The following is a 16,821-nucleotide window of genomic DNA, read 5'->3' as shown; positions in this document are numbered from 1 at the left end:
TAATGATAAAACCAATATACAACATACATTTACAAAATATGTTATTTTCAAACCACACATTATGAGCTCCTTAATAGTCACCAAATGTTAATGCCTACGACAATCAAAGACCATTTTAAAGACTCCAGCTGCCAAACCAGGATGCAAAAAGCCCTTCCAACTTAATTAAAAGAAAATTGTCAATGTATGAGGTCTGACAATTAAGTTTGTGAATTTGTTGCAATGATGTGCCTAATCTTTTTTATATCAAAGGGATTATTAATTATGAATTTGTACCAACTGGACAAACAGTTAACCAAGTTTACTATCTGGAAGTGCTGAAAAGGCTGGGTGAGAAAGTTAGACAACCTGAACTTTTCACCAACAATTCATGGCTCTTGCATCACGACACTGCACCAGCTCACAGGGCACTGTCTATGAGGGAGTTTTTAGGCAGTAAACAAATATCTCTATTGGAATGCCCTCCCTACTTACCTGATCTGCCCCCCAATGACTTCTTTCTTTACCAAAGATAAAGTAAATATTGAAAGGAAGACATTGTGATGACATTCAGGACATCAGGAATAATACGACGATAGCTCTGATGGCCATTCCAGAAAAAAGAGTTCCAAAATTGCTTTGAAGGGTGGACTAGGCACTGGCATCAGTGCATAGCTTCCCAAGGGGAGTACTTCGAAGGTGACCATAGTGATAGTCAGCAGTGAGGTATATAGCACTTTTTCTAGGATGAATTCTTGAACTTAATGGTCAGACCTCATACTACTCTGAACTCAGCCTATCTCATAAGTTGTAGCAATGTGATATAGGCAAAGTTTAACAGGCAGGATGATCTCAAAGAAAAGAAACATGATTTCTCTAAATATCCCCATTTGAAAAAATTTTTACTTAAGAGCTCTTTTCTGAGAAAACCAAAACACACAGATAAGAAATTACAAATGAAAAAGAACTATAAATTTCAATCTATATTCTATACTTTGAAAAAATATGTCAATATAGAAAAATTATACTTAAAATGTATGACTTAAACTTACATCTGCAGAATTAAAGACATCAGGCAATAAAAAGTTGAGTAATGCCCAGAGTTCATGCAGGTTATTCTGCAAAGGTGTTCCAGTAAGGAGCAAGCGGTTAGTTGACTTGAATTCACGAACAATCTCTGAAAGCTAGAAAAATAATAGTTGTTTTAACATTGTTTTATTTATTAGAATACTCAACATTCAGTTCTTTATCCAACCAAAACATTTTTTGAATAAAACAAAACTTGAAAATTAATTTTCTATGGAAAAATATCCTAGTTCAGGTGACCTTGCCACAGTAAAGCACAACTGAACAATATATTCTAGGCATTTCTACACTTACAAGAATACAGATCATAGTCATACCTGAGACCCTTCCCCCACTTCAAGAAAAATATTTTTTTTCCATTTTGGGTCCACAGAAACAATCAGAGCTCCATGGAATTCACTCTAGTCACTTTACACAATAATATCTCCATCACCCTGTCAATCATGTTCATCTACATACTTAGCCAAGTTCTAACTTGGCGTGGCCACAATTTTTAAGCACCAGAGGTAAGCCTATTTTCCCTGACAACTTACAACTTTCTAAATATACTACCACAAAAATAAAAGCACACAAGGTATAAAAGAACAGTAATCTAATCAATAAAAATGCACATTTTTATACTTCTCTTAAATAAACAATTATTCTCTAACATGCGTCCTTCTTATCAGGTATTAGTTCCAATTTGAAATTAGTATGATCCACCTGGTGGTTTTGCTCCAGTTCTGTCCCTGTTTCTCCCAAAGTAGCCCAGTGATCCAAAGAGAGGTTCATCATAATAATTGATGCTTTTCCTACTGTTGATGGAGTTGAATGGCAAGAAATATTGATAGTTTTCAATGTTAACACCACACTCTAATTCACACAAGTCAGATAATTCCAGGAAATGAATTTTTCTAATCCATATGAATACACATAAGGTAGCTTCTCAATAAAAAATAAATGCAAATGACATTTGCACACCAAATATTACCAAAACATTAAAATACTGTAGTATAACAGAGTTAGGCTATAACAGGTATAGCAAACGAACACCTAATTTTCATTACATTAAAAATTATATTCAATTTTCATGTGTCTTATATTCATTAATTTACACTTTAAAACCATTTTAAAAACTGATTTTCATTCACATGCCATGAATAAAATCATAATCATCCATTAGTTTTTTATTTTGAATACAGAGACATAAACAGATATAACAGTTAAAAGAAAACTGTAATAAAGATATTGAGAACTGGCTTACCTTAGATTTTTCATTCTTTATTCTGTGAGCCTCATCAATAACTAGGTATCGCCAATGAAACTTTTTAAATACAGATTTTTCTTTAATTATCATCTCATAAGAAGTAACACAAACATCCCACTCTCCTGGCATCATTTCATCTCGAATAAAAGCAGCCTAATGCAAAATAAAGTTCCTTATATTAGAGTATGGCAACAAGATGATCACACATTTAAAGCATCAAGAGAAAAATTAAGAATTCTAAGAGACCCTGGGAATCATCTGATCTCATCCATTTTAAAGATAGGAAAACTAGGGCCCAAAAGATACCTTTGTGGTCAATTATCAGGATGACATGCTAATATATTCATTAACAAAAGAGAAGCAAAGGCTTCCCTTAAATGAGTACAGCATAGTAAATGAACTGGAGAAGTTCATATCACCAGATCATTACTAAATTACTAGGCTCTCTCTTCAGACCACAAGGGGTCCAAAAGGACATGGGCAAAGTAACTGCTTTCTGAATACCATATTTTTGCCAAGATCCAAGCAGTACCAACATGATATAGTTTCAACAAATGGAAAGAACTCAATATGCATGAGTGAGTCCAACCTTTTGCAATCTCTTGGATGTTCCTTAGTTTCTAGTCGATTCAAGTCATATTCCTTGTTAAAGTGTCATAAAAGCCTACTCATTTTTTGGTGAACTTGCTGATGTTGTTATGAGGCTATGAATGTGATTTCATAAAGGGGATCTGCTCTAGTTAGCACAGGAGTCTATTTAAAACTGTAAGACTATTTAAAACTATTTTTAAATCTTTGCAGACAGTGGCCAACATGGTAGCCAAGTTGACTGAGAGCATTTTTAACTTGTATGAACTGAATTCCAGATGTTATGGGTCAAAATAAAACCACAGAAGTTAACAGGGAGCAGCAAAACCTGTATTTGAGAAGGGGCTGATTAGTATTATAAATCTTAAATTACAGTGCATAAATAAAATTAACTGTTCACTGAAAAGTCATTACTTCATAAATTCATAGTTATGCACCAAAACCCTGTGAACTCTTTCAATAAATATTCACTGAGTGCCCACTATGTATAAAAAGGTTGCCTGAACGGAAGTAGAGGACAGGAAAAACAGCCTTTGTAGAGATCTCAGTTCCACCTGGGAAGCTGTCATATTTAAAAATTAAGACATTAGGGATTGGAGACAAAAATAAAGAGATCCAGGGTGCCACATCCCATTTGGTCCTGCAATCATTGTATCCATGTTTGATTTTGTGAAACACTCAGTTTAATGATTCCTCTTACAGATTCATGGAATGTATGCATATTTTAAATTTAAATAGCTCTGCTTTGAAATTTGTGAAGCACTTGATAGATTTAAATATCTTGACAGAACACTAAAGATCACATAATCCAAAAGCTCTCATTTTATAGGTGACAAAATTAAGGCCCTTCAAGATTCATGCAATACCACACAGTCAATAACAAAGCCAGAACTAAAACCAGATCTCCTATTTCCATGTCCATGATCTTTGATGCCTCTGGAATGGAAAAGGAAGGGGTCACAACTCTATATACTTCAAGACTGCATTAGCATCAGACAGGATCAGGAATATCTCTAACAATTTCCCAACTCAATTTAAATACCTATTGTAGATCATATCGATTTTTCATTACTAAATACTGACCTCATAAAATGCTTACAGAAGGCCAGGAAACCAGAAAGACCCAATATATCCATCCCATGAGGTACCAAGCTTCAAATGTATACATAATGGTCTGGATTTTCTCTATGCAAACCAACATCAATGTCTAGGTGTTGAATATGGAATACTCGTTATGTAATTAATAATTTTTAGGTTGCAATCCAGTATACACATACATGTTCAAGTGTATATATGCAGAAGGAAGAAATATGCATCCTTACTATGTTTAAAACACTCTATTTCTTATTCTTTCCTATCTCAGTGTTTTAAAAAATTGTTGTCACCAACCACTAAAATTAATTCCCAACCTACTAACGAGTGGCAATTTGAAAAACACTGATTTTGGAGGCTGGCTTTCAAATACGAACCTTTTGAAGTTACCAGAAGAATCCCAACCTCCCATGAGGAAAATATAGGTTAGTAACAAATTAAATACATCCACTCTCTTTAAAAGTCATGAAATACTTATATACTTCATAAAACCCTTGGATTCAATATAGTTGAAAACCACTGACATATGTTTTTACTGAGACATAATGAAAACACAAACCTAGGTATTTCTTTTGCTTATGATCTTCAAGAAATCATTTCAGCAAAAGTCAGTATTTTAGAAATACAAAATTTTGTAAGGAGTGGCATTACATTAAATAATAATAGTGATCAGAAAGAGTTCTAAGTGACTAATCTGCTACTGGGAAATAGTAGGCATAGGGCAGGACCAAGCTTGTAATTCTAAATTTATGAGCTCAATATTCCAATGTTTAAGTTATTCATATGTTAAATTAAAATACATTTAAGTAATTTTTCTTCAAGAAAAATGATAAAAATAAAATTACAGAATTCATCATGCTGCCATTCTTTTGAGGATATATTTTGATAAACTACCTAAATATGTAAAATAAAATAAATCTTTATACTGTAAACCATGCTCTCTGGAGGCAAAATAAAAACAAAGTTTAATAATATGCTTTCTAAGCTAATTATTCATTTTGGTATTTTTGCATATTCATTTTTAAATTAATTCTATGGTTCTAAAATAATTGCAGCCTACAGATTGACAAATGGCTAATTTAAATAAGAGCCCAGAGTTTCTAATACTATCTAAGAATATATGCAAACACATATTTTTCTATTCAAAGACCAAAGCTGAAAGCTGTTGCCTATGCATAAACACAAATAAAAGGCTCTCTGTACAAATAGAAAAGGTTCCATTCATGTGTGTATGCCCATGTGTGTGCATGTATACAAGTCAAAGTCAAAAGTCAAAACCTTCAACATAAAGCATTTTAAGTCTTGCAAATTTACACATTTCTGGTGTCAAAATAGTACAAATGGCAGAGTCACTAATAAGATACACTGTCAATAAAGTAAGTTTTTAAACAAAAAGTCACTTAGAAGTTTAACTCAAAAATGCTTTGGTTAATGAGTTAACTCATTAACCAGGGTTGCTGGTTCGATTCCCACATAGACCAATGAGCTGTGCCCACCACAACTAGATTGAAGACAACGAGCTGAGCTTCAGGAGGGGCAGCCAGATGGCTCAGTTGATTAGGGAGAGCTCTCAACATCCAGGTTGCTGGTTCAATTCCCACATGGGATGGTGGGCTGCGCCCCTGCAACTAAAGATTGAAAACAACGGGACTTGGAACTGAGCTGCGCCCTCCACAACTAGGTTGAAGGACAACAGGACAACAACTTGGAGCTGATGGGCCCTGGAGAAACACACTGTTCTCCAATATTCCCCAATAAAAAAAATAAAATAAAATAAAAATAAATAAAAAGTGTGCTTCTCTTTAAAAAAAGTAAATGCAAATAAAAATAATGGATTGTCTGTTTATCAATAGGTAACACATCTACCACACAGGAGTGTTGTGAGAATGAAATATATAAAAAGCACTTACAACAGAGCCTAACATACTGTAAACTTAAGTGTTATTTAGCAGTAGTAGTCAACTTAATTAAATGACTTTTATGGCAATAGTATCCAACTTAACACAGAAATGATGTTATTCTTGATTGCCTTTTAAAACCTGTTTCTCACTTACTCTCGCATCCTTGTCTCCGACGAAACAAATAACACGGAGAGATGGGACCCATCGTTTAAATTCATTCATCCAGTTGTGTAAAGTAGACTTTGGAACTAAAACCATGTGAGGTCCAGGAATGTTTCGGTAATGTTTCAGGTAACCAAGCAAAGCAATTGTTTGTAAAGTCTTACCAAGACCCTGCATTATCATTACAAGGAAAAAAAAATCCATAATTTTTTTTTTTTATTTAATGAAACATTTTGTTAGGAGCAACATTACAAAAGATATTTGCCAACTATCTCACATAGGGAAAAGTTAAAAGATTTTTCTTTTTTAAAGTGAATAATCATTCCAATTCAATTCTTACTGTTATCAGAAAGAAAGAAAGAAAGGATGGAAGGAAGGAAGAAAGGAAGGAAGGAAGAGAAAAAATAAAAGAAAAAAGGAAACCAAGAACTTGCAGGTAGAAAGTTGCTCAACAAAGCAACTTTCTATTTAGACTTTTATTCCTAAAAAAGCAAGTTATCTGCTATATAATTTTTTTCTACTAGTTGCAAAATTATGAATTTTGAGTATTTCACAAAAACACATTTCGTGTACCAACCTACTCAGATACCAGTCTTTCTTTCCCATTGTCCCCAACATTACTATAGCCCAGGCATGAAATATTCAGACTCAAGGGACATATGGCTCTACATGTGTATCTCACACCACTGAAGACCTAAAGAACCACAAAACAACAAAACATAAAAGAACTTTGCAGCCCGAAAGGACATTAGAGATTACCTAGTCCAGTGGACTTTTAAAAATAATATATTTAACACCTATGAACCCAGCACTAACTCATGGGTAAGGGAACAATGTCTTATGCTGCATGGCCTTTTATAATAGTTTCTGGCGTTATCCCTATGCAAAGTATGTATTTTCTTTCATAAACCTAAACTTAAAGTTACTTTTATAGGGTTTACCCTATCTGACATTTCACTTAATGAGATGGGTTTTATGAATGCTATGCATTAAAAGCTCAGACATCAAAAGCTTAAAATGTTTACTCCTTCACCAAGTAATTCCACTTCTAGGAATATTTTTTTAATGGAAATAATCTGAGAGGTACAGGATAACTAAATTACAAGAGTTCTTATAACAACATTATTATATACCACACATACTATAGATATAGACAGATATCAACCAATACACACTACATATACACTATATATACTATATATGTGTGTATACATATATACATGTATATACCTATGTGTACACACACACACACACACACACACACACACACACTATACATCAACCAATCCAAATGACCAGCAATAAGGGAGGAGATAAAATAACAGTACTTCCTTAAGATTAATTATTATGCAGTAATTAACAATTATTTTTACAAAAATGTTTTAAGTATGTGGAAAATTTGAATGTGAAGAAATCAGAATACCTAATTATATACCCAATATTATCTCAACTATGCAAAATAAATACATCTGAAGGAAAAAGGCTAAAAAGAAATATGCCCAAATGTTAACTGTGGTTATTTCTAAGTAGCAGAATTACAACTTACTTTTAATTTTTTTCTTGATTTTCCCCCAAATTTTCTATACTCCTTAAAGTATCTTTCCCTTTGTCAGTAATTAAATCATATCTGGTGTCAGCATAAATTCAATATGAAGGATCTTTAGATCTTTCATGTTCAGACAGGCTGCAGCCAAAAAGAGTTACATAAATATGAATATCAGTGGGTTGTAAAGATCTAGAACTCTCCCGACCTCTCTTAACTCCCATCGTATTTATTTGGTCTTAAAATATCAATCTAGGCCTTCGTATACTACTTGGATCTGCTGAATTATCATCTTAAATGGCTTTTTTTTCTCTTTGATCTTTTTATTTATGTATCATTGGCTTACTTCCTGACCCCCACCTGGCACTCAACTGCCCAAACTCAACTTTGCTCTTTACTGTTTTGTTCTTTTGTCTATCTATTCACTTTATGACTTCTCACACATGGAGGCATTTACATTTCTTCATGCCTGCATTCATCTTTATTGTTTGATTTATTCATTCATTTAGTTTTTGGTTTATATACCCCGCCTCATTCCCAAAACGATTTCAGGTAGCCAAAAATGAAAACATGTTTCAGGTGGCTTACAACGAAAACATGAAACATAAATTAATGGTAAAATAGAAATGAAGAGGGACCGAGGAAAGTAAGACTAGAAGGCAAAGAATAGGAAAAGGCACAAAGGACACAATGAGCAGACCATTGAAAGTTATACAGATGCTCCATTTGGGCATTCATTTTGTGTCTGAGCTTCCTAGAAGCCAAAATGCAAATAAAAACAAAAGTACAAGGTTTTTTTTAATACTATTTAAGGAAAACTCGGTAAGAATTTTGCAGCCAGTAAAAGTATATGTTCGAGAGGTTACTTAAAGAAACAATTCTAGACTTTACAAATGCATTTTACATCATAATAACTAAATAAAGCAATTATCCCCCAGGCCTCAAGGGGGTAGTTCAGCTCTGGTTTTCAAATTTACATAAAAATTGATAAGTGAGAATGCATTTTTGGCTACAACTACTTACCATTTCATCGGCCAAAATACCATTGACTCCATTTTCATACAAAGAAATCAACCAGTTCAGTCCTCGAATCTGATAATCTCTCAGTGGTCCTCCTTTCACATCTGGAAAAAAAAAAATCAATGACATCTCATACTTTCATTGATACAATCAAGTAAAATTTTTCTAAAACCAAATTGAAAAGAAAAACACCAACATGATGCAGTACTTACATGAAGGTGACACCTCAAATCTAACACACATATTAGACGTTTTACGACTCTCTGAGAGTAGCTCTTCATCTTCTTCTTGTTCCGTGCGTCTGTGGCGGTAGCTGAGATGAAGAAAGAAACACCTCCATATTCAAACCAAATGCTAAGGTGTCAATTAAGTCAGTAGACATTGCTAATATCTTTTATGAAAAAAGCAATGAGTTATTTAGGGTCTTGCTTAGAAGTTGGTAAAACCAGCCTACATTTTTACTGATTGACTGCTAGTGAGAAAAAAAATGCATTACTACCTACAAAACATATTTGCACTGACAATTAGATTAAATGAAGAGAGAAATGTATGAAGGGAGGGAGAAGGGGGATAGGAGGAAGAAAGGAAAGGAAAGAAGGAAGAAAGTAGATAGAGAGATGCCAACATACTCTCCAGCAGAAATTAAGCTCTGCTTGTCATCCTTCCTTATTTGAGGACGTCCCAATTTCATGTTCAGAGGAGATGTTGGAGATTTCTGTGCTGAAGGTTGAATGAAATGTGCAAAAAGTTCTGTCTGCTTCAGTAAAAATTCAAATCTCTTTGCTCGGTCTGCTTTCTAATTTACAAAAGAAAATTAAAAGCAATGATTTTCCTTTTTATTAATTCAAAGTTACTAAACAAACACGAGTATATTGTACTTAATCTGTACTACGTTCTAAGCTTTAAACATACTATCCCATTTAATTCTCTTAATAAACCTAGAGATAGGTCCTAGTATTATCTCCATTTTACTGATAAAATTGAAATGCACAGAGTAAGTAAATTGCTCAAGCTTCCACAACTAGTAGGTAGCAGAATTTGAAAATAGTATTTTCAGATAGTTTGAATAGAAGCCAAGTGATCTGCCAGTCTTAATGTCTCCATAAGAAGTACCCTGTTTAAAGAGTCGGAGTCAAAAAGTAAATCCACTTTCCAAACCACAATGATTTTCTTTTCCTAAGCAGTTAACAAAATTAAATATCATAATATATAATGTACCCCAAATATAGAAATATAAATTAACTGTGATATATATATATATGTATGTGTGTGTGTGTGTGTGTATATATATATATATATATGTGTGTGTGTGTATGTATATATATGTATATATACCATAAACTAAACTCTTAAGAATTCTTGCCTCAATGTATTTTCGCTGTCATGGTACAATAATGTAACAAATATTTCTCTCATCAATTACAGTGATCTGAAAAATCACATTTTATGCTAACAGTATATACAGCTTCTCCCCAAAGTGAGCATTTGGGGGAAAATACAAACACAAACACACACACACACACACACACACGTGAAATAATATATATTAACAACTGAAAATTGATATATAATTTCTCAATAAATTGTAAAAGGTCATAATTATACCATATAAATGCAGTAAAACTTCTTTCTCTATAAAAATCTTAAAAAATCAAAAGATGTATATACATCAGGTTAGGAAACAATGAAGTTTTTTTTTTGATTCCCAGTCACTTTCTGACCACAGGGTAGAGGACATTTGATTGCTAATTAAGGATGCATAATTAATAACACCAGAAACTTACAAGAGTTCATTAGCATAAATACAAGAATTAGACAGATATATTCAGACCAGTAGCTGGAAGGAGGCCAAAACCTTTCCATTTTATGTTATCCTCACTGGAATGTTGTTTTTAGAGTTGTTAAAACATTAACTGTCTACATTAGATGTGGCCTTAAACATTAAGGAATGGAGTTTTGTAACATCACAATGAACAACCAAAAAATGCACTTCATCTCTACTTATTTTCACAATTATTACTACGAAGATAACCCCTCAACAACAACAAAAACTCAGTTCCAATTACCTGTTAATTTCTTTTTTGAATTAACCAAATTCACTGGTCGTGAAAAATCCCAAGACATACATATCTAGTTAAATTAAAGCTAAAATATGGATTTTAGTGACAAAAAATTAAACAATTAAATGTGTAGCAAAGCAATAGGTGGGCATAACTAAGGTTATGCTACTTAAACATGTAATATTTTCATGAACTGGGCAAATATCCTTCCCTCAAGAAAACATTACCATATTCCAAGTTTCATAATATATAGCATTCATTCATATATCCAAAGCAAGGCGAGACAGGCTTTGTGACCTGCTTTCTTTCAGCCATACTGATATTGCTACTGATATTTTCACTTAGTGGATAAAACATTTCTAGCACAAAACACCTTACTATGGGGTATAAAGAACACTGAACAAAAATGAAGAGATGTGGCTTCTGGTCCCAACTAACCCATATAGTTTCTCTGATCTTTTATTTCATCATGTGAAAATAAGGAGATTCATTTATTCAACAAAAATCTATTATGATGGATTATATATTAAATTACTTTCCAATTCTAAAATCTACGATTGTGTATTCATCATATGTACACATGTATTTTTTAATCTTTCACATCTCTTCTATAACAATCAACTATGGTATTCACCATCCTACCCAAGAATATATTTACCATTTTCTCTTCATATTCTGGGTCCATTTCCTTTTCAGATTTAGAAGCTTTAGCAGCAAGTTTGAGTTGAAATGGAGAAACAGTTTTCTAGAATTTCAAAGAAAATAAATCATCAAATTACAAAGCAAGGTCTTAAAAGTGGTCAATATCCTCATTTGAAGAAAGTAAAAAGTAACTAAATACTAAATAAATAAATCAACATGGGTCATGCATGGACCAACGATGAGAGCATGTCATAAATCAAGGCTTACGATGAATCCATTTCTGTACACCTGAGGTCCAATAAAAAAATATCTGAAGAATTGTGAAAGCCAGAGAAACATTAATTGCCTACTTTTAATTCAAAGCATAAGAAAGTGTGTAATCACTGAGTAGGAGATTTAAAATCTAGAATATACCAATATTATCAATTACAAACCAAAGAATTCAAGGAAAGTAAATATTAATACTCAGAAACACTTCCTTATGTAATGGAAGCAAGCCAGTTTAACAAGAAAAGAGTATGGTTTCTGTTCCTGAAAAGACACTTTTTTTTTTTTATTGTTTCCATATTCTAATCAGAACATTTAAACTTCTTTAGGTAATGCAGTGTGACCATTTATATTTAAAATAATAAAACAGTAGTTTCAAACTTTTGGCTTATGTTAATTTTCTCCAACTGGGAAGAAAACTTTTAACTATTTCTATTATATAAATATTTTGCAGAAGCAGTTTGTCAGGGCTATTAACTATTAACCTTTGGTACTTAAAAAGCTGTAATTTAGTGAAAATTAACAAATCAGCTACTTAAAAATGCTGAAATTATCTGGGGGCTTCTCTCAGGCATCCTATCCTTTATAAAGACAAGCTTGTATTTGTAAATATAAATTGATATATAGACTACACGTCCTTCCCTGTAAGAAATCAAGATATAAAACAAAAACACAAATCTACCCATCAGTACCAAAGCTGAGAGTATTTCAGTTTTAACACAGACTTTGTACAAATCAAAATACAAATCTGTCTGTGTAAACTAAAGAAATTATGTCCATTTTATCATGGCTTTTGTCAACATGTTCCTGAAAACTTAAATCATAAATCAACAGAATGTGATCTTAAACATAAGGAAAGCATGGCTCCAATAGTTAATGTATATATTTTCCAACATTTATTAAAATTTCTATTTTGACAAAATCCAAACCAAGATCATGGAATTTGGCTCTGGTCAGGGTTCTACTTTGGAGCACTGATCTGATATTGTTCAGTTATTCTTAACCCAAATAATAGCCGTCTTGATTTCCAGCCTCTCCTGTATGTATCATCTATGTGGGATGTTTTGAATGTAATCCTGGATGGATGAGAATAGAAAACTGCTAAAAATCCCCTCAATTCCACACTTTCAAACTGTCACATATACTATAGATGCTATTTTATTATCAAAGCAACAAGTAAAGGAAAATTGAGTGACAAAACCCATACCTATATCATTCCTTGAAAAGCTATATGAAATCTAGTTTTCAAGTTTCAAAACAGTGAAAATTACTTCATCTCATATACACAAAGTATATATCTAATAACATGAGACTTATAAAAATTTAAAACTTTAATATTAGAAAAACAATTTACTCATTACTTTTTTGATTACCTTGTGGTAAAATATAAAATTTTAATTATATGCTAACTAAAATTCCTAATCTTGAGCAGTACTATTTAAAGCTGTAATTACTTAATTGGCACTATCTTCCACAAGGAATTTTAAACCTACCCTCTAAACCTTCTCATCTGTATACATATGTTTTCAAAAATACACTTCTCATACCAGAAAAGATAAAAGGTGACGATGATATTCTAATAAATCCCTTATGGATTTTATCATCTAGTAATCTAGATGCCATGAAAATGTAGTGCAAGGTCATCAAGATGACCTGTCTTAAAGACCATGGACTTTTTCTTGACGTTTTTATTACCAAAAATACCAACTCCAGTTTCCAGATAACCTCACAGAGTTAGGTTATCCAACAATCACAAACCAAATACGTTTAAGAACCAGAAGGTAAGCAAAAATACCTTTCTGTAGCTAAATATCACAAGTCAATCGACTAAATCTCATCTACTTTATATATCATGAAAGTGCTCTCATTCAGTGTCTATTTTCTTTAATTTGATATGTAATTCTACCAAGTTTGATAGTCTGACTTCCCATACCAGAGAATAAAAGCAGCAGCAGCAGCAAATGACATGAGAAAACCACTAGAAGGAAGGCATACTGTCAACAGCAAGACGGGATCCTAAGAGCCCAGGATTCAAATGTGAGTTTTATCATACCACATCCCTTCTCCCTTGGTGCTCAGGGGTAATTATTTCCCTCTCCCTGCTGCATGACTTACAGTTTTGTGTTTTACAGTTGTTTTAAATGATGTTATGGTCTTGTTACATCAATGTCCTTTATCATAAACAAATTCTTTCTGATGAAAGTAGATGAAGTATTTAAAAGTGATAGTTAATAGCCCCACAATTGAGTCAGGAGACTGACAGATTTAAAAATCAACACAATACAGGAAGTGTCTGGGAGGTGGTTACTTAACTGAGGGAAAACAACCTCCTAGATCTCAAGTGCTTTTGTATCACTGTCAAGAGTACAATAACTGATGGGTATAAGAAAAAGGTTAATCTGTACTTTTAATATACAATTTAAGGAGTCAAGATAGTGTGCAATATATTTAGGGGCTTTTGGGAGGTACCAAATCACTTTATTCAAAGGAATGGTACAAATGAAAAAAAAAAAAAACTTAAGATGTTTTGTACTATTTAGTTTTTAAAGAAAAGTTAAAAATAAAAAAAGATGTAATGACCAAAGCAGTAAACTTCAGATATCCAGAAAGTTCCTGCCATGCAGCACCTCATAGGGAACTATGCTGAGTGGACAAATGAGGCACTATTATTAAGGCAATTTCTGATAAGGCTACAGAGTTCGTGAATATATATGTTATCAACTCAGTGTTTATTTTATACGTTTTTTTAATTGATTCCCATTCTTTTCACAATTCAAAAAAATGTATCCAACCTGGAAATTCAACAACCTTTACTGCCATACAAAAGACAGTTTAGCACTTATATTTGCCCAGTGAGGGGATTAAAATGCACCTAGACGCGTTTCTGAATTTCCAAACAGTTGATTTATACTGACGCTTGGTATTTGGCCCAACTTTAATCATCAATGGATCTTAAAACGTTTATGTTTTCTATGGTTTTCACTTAGCACTACAATTATCTTTGTTTAGTCAACCTTGTAACAGTAAAACACTTAAACAACTACTGAATTTAAAATTACTACAATTCACAGCAAAAGGTGTTAATTTCCCTCAAAAGCTTTTCATTTGGTCGTATAGTCTCATAATGATTCAGACAAAGCCACCTGAGATCTCGAACGCATAATTTTACTTACCTACCGTTTTTTAAATTGTGATATGTCTATTCGTAAATGGAAGAAAAGTGCACCCATAAATGATCCGTTCTACAATTTTAGTATACATCAAAAATCCTTATGCTCCATCCTATTTTTATCTCAATTTTGCAATGTTTCATAGTTTTATTTGCATGTCTGGATCCATACAAAATTTGCCTTATGGAGATAACACAAATTTTCTGGATTTAGCTTTAATAGGTGTCTGAGTGGTCCCCTTATGCACGTTAGCAGCAGCTCATGCTGGCGAAGCTTGGTTAAAAAAAATTTTTTTTTAACCTGCATGTGTACAGGAGCCAACAGCGCCCACTAGGAGAGGGAGGCGGAAGCATGAAAAGCCTTGGGGCCAGATTGGGGGACAATTTTGGGTGTCCCTGGAGTGAAACACTATACCGTCGGGGGCGGGGCAGGAGAGGGTGAGGATGCACACGTTGGAAATTTTCCTAAGCAAGCGTCCTCGCTTTCTCAGTTGGGGGTTTGAACTGGGGGGAAGGGGTACGACGCAGAGAGCTCATTTTGTCGGGGTGACACCCCCGCCTTAGCAGGCGGGGACCCAATGAACAAGGGATTTTTTTTCTTTCCTGCCATCCAAAAGACCGACATTGCCAATTAAAGCAATAAAAGTCTCTCCTATCGTCCTCCGCCACCCAACCACCGGCACCTTGAAATTCAAATTTTAAAAAAAAAGCCCCAGCAAAACCCCTTCTGCGCGAGTGTGGGATTGAACGGCCCAGATTTCCCAGGCAGAGGCCGACGGGAAGGGGGGGGGAGAGGAGAGGGAAGGCGGAGGCTGGTTCCTGCACGGCCCCATCCCCCACCCCGCGCGTTACCCCAGTTCCGGGAATGTGAAGGGGGTTGGGGGCTGCCGAGGGGCTCCCCAGCTCCCAAGTCCCCAAGCCCCGAGATAACGGGCACCCTGCACCCAACGCCGTGCCCGCGCCCGCGCCCCAGCCCCGCCCCCGCCCTCCAGGCTGCGAGAAGGAAAGGGGGAGGGGAGCGAATGCTAGACTGTTCCGCCGCCCCCACTCCGCCCGCCCGCAGCCCCCATCCCCGCCGAGCTCGCCGGTACCTGTCGGCGCCCAAAGGTCAGGGTTTGCGCCCCTCCGAGGGGCCGGACACAGAATTTGTCCACCCCACACACCCCCTTCCGATTTACCTCCTTCTTCTCGCCCTTCTCCGTGGCCACGGTGGCTTCGGTGGGTTCGGTGGCTGCGGCCGCCGCTCCCTCCTCCTTCAAGGTGGACGGCCCCGGCTGCTCGTCGTCTACGACCACAATTGTGGCGGTCGCATCAGCGGCTGCCACGGTGGCTGCCACTGCAGCGGTGTCCTGCTCCATGGCGTTGGAGCGGGAAAGAGGAGAGGGACGAGGATTCCTGGGCGGCGGCAGTGGCTGCACTGGAAAGAGCTAGACGGAACAGGGGTGGGGAATCACTCTGCTTCCAACCCCTTCGCTCGGCCCCCCCTTTAAATAACCCTCAACCCTGCCCCACTTCCGTCCACCCACCCTACGTCATGGCCTCCCCCCGTCACCCTCCCCTCTTCCTCCACCCCCCCCAACGATCGCGAGACTCCCCCTCCCCACCCAGAGCCCGAGCTGGCCCCGCAAGACCAACTGTTGCCTGAGTATGGGGCGCGGACTGGGGCGGAGGCGGGAACCCACAGCCCGCGGCCCCCTACAAATCTCCTTTCCCACACGCCCCCAACAGTCAGCCTGAGCTCCCCTCGCAGATGTGTGCACAAGGAATCCTCTTTCCCTTAGATCTGCTCTTTGTACTTCGGGGCGATTTCCCTCTCTTGCACAAAGAACTTTTCCTCTGCTGATAACTGTACTATAGAAGGTCTTCCTCACCATTTGCAAAGCCCAGAACCCTTCTGGGGACTGCCCTTTCCCAGGTCCAAGGGGTATTGGTGGTGCTATTCCCACCTTCATAAATTCTGCAGAAGGAAAACACTCCTTGAATCCTGATTGCAGCTGCATTCACTTACAAGGCAAAGCGTGACTCTTAGGTTTTGTGTATATGTGCTCTCTTTTCAACTCTGATAC

The 16,821-nt window shown here is 35.7% G+C and overlaps 1 protein-coding gene across 8 annotated transcripts in view; it reads right to left on the bottom strand.

Moving 5' to 3' along the window:
- The window catches only part of SMARCA1 (SWI/SNF related, matrix associated, actin dependent regulator of chromatin, subfamily a, member 1), a 178,915-nt gene extending 162,673 nt beyond the window's left edge, over nucleotides 1–16,242 (bottom strand). For 4 of the 8 annotated variants that reach the window (XM_033118517.1, XM_033118492.1, XM_033118542.1 and 1 more), the window contains exons 1-8: nucleotides 15,934–16,242; nucleotides 11,336–11,422; nucleotides 9,247–9,413; nucleotides 8,830–8,930; nucleotides 8,621–8,721; nucleotides 6,046–6,225; nucleotides 2,309–2,464; nucleotides 1,032–1,163 (exon numbers count right to left, since the gene is read on the bottom strand). In XM_033118517.1, the coding sequence (XP_032974408.1) occupies nucleotides 1,032–1,163; nucleotides 2,309–2,464; nucleotides 6,046–6,225; nucleotides 8,621–8,721; nucleotides 8,830–8,930; nucleotides 9,247–9,413; nucleotides 11,336–11,422; nucleotides 15,934–16,113 (1,104 nt within the window). In that variant the 5' untranslated portion in view covers nucleotides 16,114–16,242. Of the gene's footprint in view, nucleotides 1–1,031; nucleotides 1,164–2,308; nucleotides 2,465–6,045; nucleotides 6,226–8,620; nucleotides 8,722–8,829; nucleotides 8,931–9,246; nucleotides 9,414–11,335; nucleotides 11,425–15,932 lie in introns of all 8 variants that reach the window. The other 4 variants (XM_033118508.1, XM_033118524.1, XM_033118532.1 and 1 more) reach the window with 2 other exon arrangements.
- Nucleotides 16,243–16,821: the final 579 nt, after the last annotated feature.

The sequence above is a fragment of the Rhinolophus ferrumequinum genome, chromosome X (assembly GCF_004115265.2).
Source record: "Rhinolophus ferrumequinum isolate MPI-CBG mRhiFer1 chromosome X, mRhiFer1_v1.p, whole genome shotgun sequence".
In the NCBI taxonomy this organism is placed as follows: Eukaryota; Metazoa; Chordata; class Mammalia; order Chiroptera; family Rhinolophidae; genus Rhinolophus; species Rhinolophus ferrumequinum.
This window is presented reverse-complemented; position numbering and strand designations above follow the sequence as displayed.